This window comes from Lycium ferocissimum, unplaced genomic scaffold (genome assembly GCF_029784015.1).
Source record: "Lycium ferocissimum isolate CSIRO_LF1 unplaced genomic scaffold, AGI_CSIRO_Lferr_CH_V1 ctg9421, whole genome shotgun sequence".
NCBI lineage: Eukaryota > Viridiplantae > Streptophyta > Magnoliopsida > Solanales > Solanaceae > Lycium > Lycium ferocissimum.
Window position 1 is genome coordinate 3,496 of NW_026727718.1, and position 4,590 is coordinate 8,085.

At 42.7% G+C, this 4,590-nt stretch overlaps 1 protein-coding gene across 1 annotated transcript; it reads left to right on the forward strand.

Moving 5' to 3' along the window:
• Nucleotides 1-531: 531 nt before the first annotated feature.
• On the forward strand, nt 532-1,049 carry LOC132046097 (uncharacterized). The gene is made up of 2 exons (XM_059436640.1): nt 532-882; nt 954-1,049. The coding sequence occupies exons 1-2, from the start codon at nt 532-534 to the stop codon at nt 1,047-1,049; spliced, it is 447 nt and encodes a 148-aa protein (XP_059292623.1).
• Nucleotides 1,050-4,590: the final 3,541 nt, after the last annotated feature.

The window sequence follows — 4,590 nt, forward strand, 5'->3', positions numbered from 1 at the left end:
CCGTGTACGCGTGATTTGTGATTCGGACGCCCCCCCCCCTATGATAGCCTTATCGGCTTATATGTGATACTATTTACTGGAAGTTATGGCAGCGATATGTATATGTATATTTGTGAAAGCTTTGGGGCGACGTTCCACTTTTCTGTAAATATATGCTATTTGTACCGGTATAAGTTATTCGTACGCCATTTCTGATTAATGGGTGTATACGGGTGCCCAGGTCCGGCACTCGTCGTGGCCTACGGGGTTGGGTCGTGACATACATGTCATGCTAAGTTGAAGATTATTATGTAAGTTATAACAGCTGTGGTGTGTTGGCAAGTCTGGAAGAGGAGAAATGCCATTATGCCTGGAGGAAGAATGAGCAGAACTATGGTGATCCATTGTATTAATCTGAATCTGCATAATCTCATCAAGTCCTTGCATCCTTTGTTGCAACAAGTACCTTACTCATGGCCTCAAATGGTGTAGCTCTTGGAAGGATATAGGCTAAAAATTCTCGGCAAGGAGGTCATGTGGAGGCATCCAGCTATGGGATGGTTCAAGTGCAACACTGATGGGGCCTCTAGGGGAAATCTAGAGATGAGTTCTGCTGCCTTTTGCATAAGGAATGAAAGAGGAGATCTAATGTATGCTGCAACTAGAACCCTGAATGATACTACCAATATTTGTGCAGAGGCCATTGCATTAGGAGATAGAATTGAATATTGTGTGACACATCAGTTCTTGCCTGTGATTATGGAAACTGATTCCTTGGCTTTGCTAAATATCATAAGGAATATATGGAGTATCCCTTGGAATATCAGAATGGAGATAAGGAGAATACATTATTGGAGCAATAAGGGGCAAGTGCAGTTTGCTCATATCCTGAGGGAAGGCAATGTACTTAAGTACATCGTTTAGCTAACTACGTGCTCAATGTTGCAGGTACTTTGCAGGCCAATAATTTTTAGGAGCTACCATCTGATGCCAAGAAGATCTTAAACATGGACAAGACTTTGATGCCTAGTTTCAGATATAAAGTATACAAGTGCAGGGAACCTGATTAAAGTAATATCACAGTTTTGTTCATCACCTCACCGTAGCAAACTATGAAGCTATCGCCGTTCATCAAGGAGACTAATTAAATGCAAAAGTAGAAACTCAAAGAATATAGAGAAGGCAATAATTTTTCCAGATTGATTTTGATTTCCATAGAACTTGGTGAGAGCTTTGAGGTGGCTTATAATGGAAACCATACAACAGGAAAATCTCAGCAACTCCAACATATTGCAGGAAGGAGTTAATCTGTTATAAGATGTTATTTCAGTTTCTGCTAAAGGAATTTCCAGCTGAGGCAAAGCTGTTGTTGTTGGCTAACAAAATGTAGATTCCTAGCTTTAGAGTACATGGTAGTTCAGCAATCTCATGCATGGAACTTAGCTACTAGGGAAGTTCTATCCAATGTGTGGTATCAACCTTTTGGTTCATTCTATTGGAAGAACCTCCTTAGTAGCTTAGCTTCTTTGGTGGGACACAGATGATTATTCAATAAGCTTGATCATAGAGGAACTTAGCAGCAAAAATAGATGCAGGACAACATTGCTTCTACTACAGCAGCATGTTTCTTGATTTATTTGTCTGCTAATCTTATTGTAGGCACTTTTGGCCAATTTTATTCTATACAGACTATTTTGTTTTAATAAATATTCAATCAGCATCATGCTAGTTGCTTTCCTAAAAAATAAAACTAAAAAAAAGGAAATTACCAAAGGGGAGATCGATTTACCCGTAGAAGCTGGAGGAATCGTCAAAATAACTAAGTTCTATGTGATCGATGGTGACATGCGTTATAACGCAATCTTTAGGAGACCTTGACTCCATGACATGAAGGTTACGCCATCAACTCTCCATTTGTTGCTAAAATTTCCTACTCCAAAAGGGATCAGGCATATCCGGGAGGAGCAGCCGGCTTCAAAGGAGATGTTCGAGATCGAGGAACCTGCGGTAAAAAAATCTGCCGCAATTGACAAATAACAATCATATGTTCCGGAGCCACATGCAGTGCGGCCCCATCGTACTCCTTCGGGGATGAGACAAAGGTCTCTGGAAGAAATTGAGGACAAGTACGGGGTTTCGAGGTATTTCCAGCCACCTGACGACACAAATGCCACCAAGTCTACGATCGAAGAGCTCGAGTAGATAGCTTTAATCTGCTGAAAATAAAGGTATACCTGGAAATGAGGTTAACCCCCTAGCTCAGGGAGTTAGTTCTTAATTACTTGAAAGATAATGGTGATTGTTTTGCTTGTTCCCACAAAGACATGACGGAGCTACCCGCGGATGTGGTAACCCATAAGCTTGGGTTGGACTTCAGTTTCCCGCCCGTGCGCCAGACAAAACGACCCATTGCCCAAGTCTGCAACAGGTTTGTCAAGGAAGAGGTATCTTATTTGTTGAATATAGGGTCCATCCGGGAAGATAAATACCTTGATTGGTTTGCTAATGTAGTTGTGGTACCAAAAAAGGGAAATAAATTTAGAAAGTGCATCGATTTTATTGATCGCAATAAAGCATGTCCGAAGGACTCATTTCCACTTCCAAGTATCAATCAAATGGTCGATGCTAATGTCGGACATGAGATAATGAGATTTCTCGATCTTACTCCGGGTATGACCAGATACGGATGCACCCGGGGGATCAAGAGAAAACATGCTTCATCACGAATTTTGAAATCTATTGTTATAACGTGATGCCCTTCAGCCAAAAAAGGTTGGGGCCACTTACCAAGGCTTGTAAATAAAATATTTGAGCAGCAGCTAGGTAAGATAATGGAGGTTTATATCGATGACATGTTAGTGAAGAGTCTTCATATAGAAGACCATCTTAGTCATTTTCAGGAAACGTTTGGGATCCTACGATATTTCAACATGAAGCTCCACCCAGAGAAGTACGCATTCGGAGTCAGGTCTAGGAAATTCCTGGGTTTCCTCCTTTCTCAAAGAGGGATAGAGATAAATCCAGAGAAAATCAAAGCAATTGAAGACATTCTAGATATGCTGGAAGATGTAAAGGCGGTGCAGCGGTTGACCGGCCTTATCGCCACGCTCAACAGATTTATATCTAGGCCTTCGAAGAATTGTCACAAGTTCTTCTCTTTGCTAAAAAAGAAGAACAACTTCGAGTGGACTCCGGAATGCCAGCAGGTGCTCCGTGATCTCAAAGCATACATGTCTTGACCTCCGCTCATGTCAAAGACAAAGGATGGTGAACTATTGCTAGTTTATCTGATCATCTCAGAGGTTTCAGTAAGTGTTGTTTTAGTTCGGGAAGAACAAGGTACGCAGTTTCCTATTTATTATGTGAGAAGAGTAATGTCTAGGGCTGAAACACGACACCCGCTTCTGGAAAGATTGGCCTTTTCCTTAGTGATGGCATCGCGAAAGCTCTGGACATATTTCCAATGCCACCCATTTACTGTCGTGAACACTTTCCCCTTGTGGAATGTGCTCGATAAGCCTGAAATATTGGGGAGATTGGCAAAGTGGGCGTTCGAATTAAGTGAGTTTGATATTGAATACAAGCCATGAACAACAATAAAGTCGCAAGTTCTCACAGATTTTGTTGGATATTTTAGCCCAAGTGTGACCCCCAAGCTGAAAATGAGGCTTCCTTGGTACCGGGGGCTACACCGGGAGTGTGGAAGCTTTATACTAATGGGGTGTCCAACATAAAAGGGACCGGTTTGGCGATAATCTTACACACCCCTAGCAGAGAAATCCCGAGGCAAGCAATAAATAGCGTGCCTCTGACTAACAATCAAGCAGAGCACGAGGCTTTGATTGTAGGTCTTGAGTTGGCCCGGGGCTTGGTGCTGAAATCATCGAGGAAAAATGCGATTCCCTGATGGTAGTGAATCAAGTTCACGGAGTGTTTGAAGCTAAGGAAGATCGCATGCTCCGATACCTTGAGAAGGTCATGAGATTGCTTTCCCGGTTCCAAGAATGGATGGTGGTACACATGCCTAGGGAAGAGAATGTGGATGCAGATGCACTATCCAATTTGGGTTCTTCCATGGAGTCAGTAGGACCAAATTTAGAATAATTAGCCCAGTTGCTCCACTCAGCACTAGATCAATCCGGATATAACGAGGTTAATTCCACCAGCCTGGTATGGGATTGGCGCAATGAATTTCTGGATTACCTAAATCATGTAAAGGTATCGGAGGACTCAAAAGTTTCGAGGGCTTTTCAAGTCAAATCTACCCCGTATTGTGTTGTTGATGATCTGTTACATCGGAGGTGTTTCTTTGGTCCAATGACAAGATGTGTAGGGCACGAAGAGGCTGACTACGTGATGAGGAAAGTCCCTGAAGGGATTTGCGGTAATCATTCCGGCGCAGAGTCCCTCACCAAGAAGCTACTCAGGGCCGGATATTATTAGCCCAGAATGGAGGAAGATGCGAGATGTGACAAATGCCAGCGACATGCTCAGATGTTGCACCAACCAGGTGAAGAATTGCAACCAGTTATATCCCCTTGGCCATTCATGAAATGAGAGATAGGTATAGTAGGACCATTGCAAGCTGGTTCGGGTCAAGTACAGCTCGTG

Coding starts and splice junctions, on each gene's coding strand:
- LOC132046097 (XM_059436640.1), top strand. CDS start 532: ATGGGATGGTTCAAGTGCAACACTGATGGGGCCTCTAGGGGAAATCTA. Junction 883..953: donor ATATCCTGAGGGAAGGCAAT/GTACTTAAGTAC, acceptor AATAATTTTTAG/GAGCTACCATCTGATGCCAA.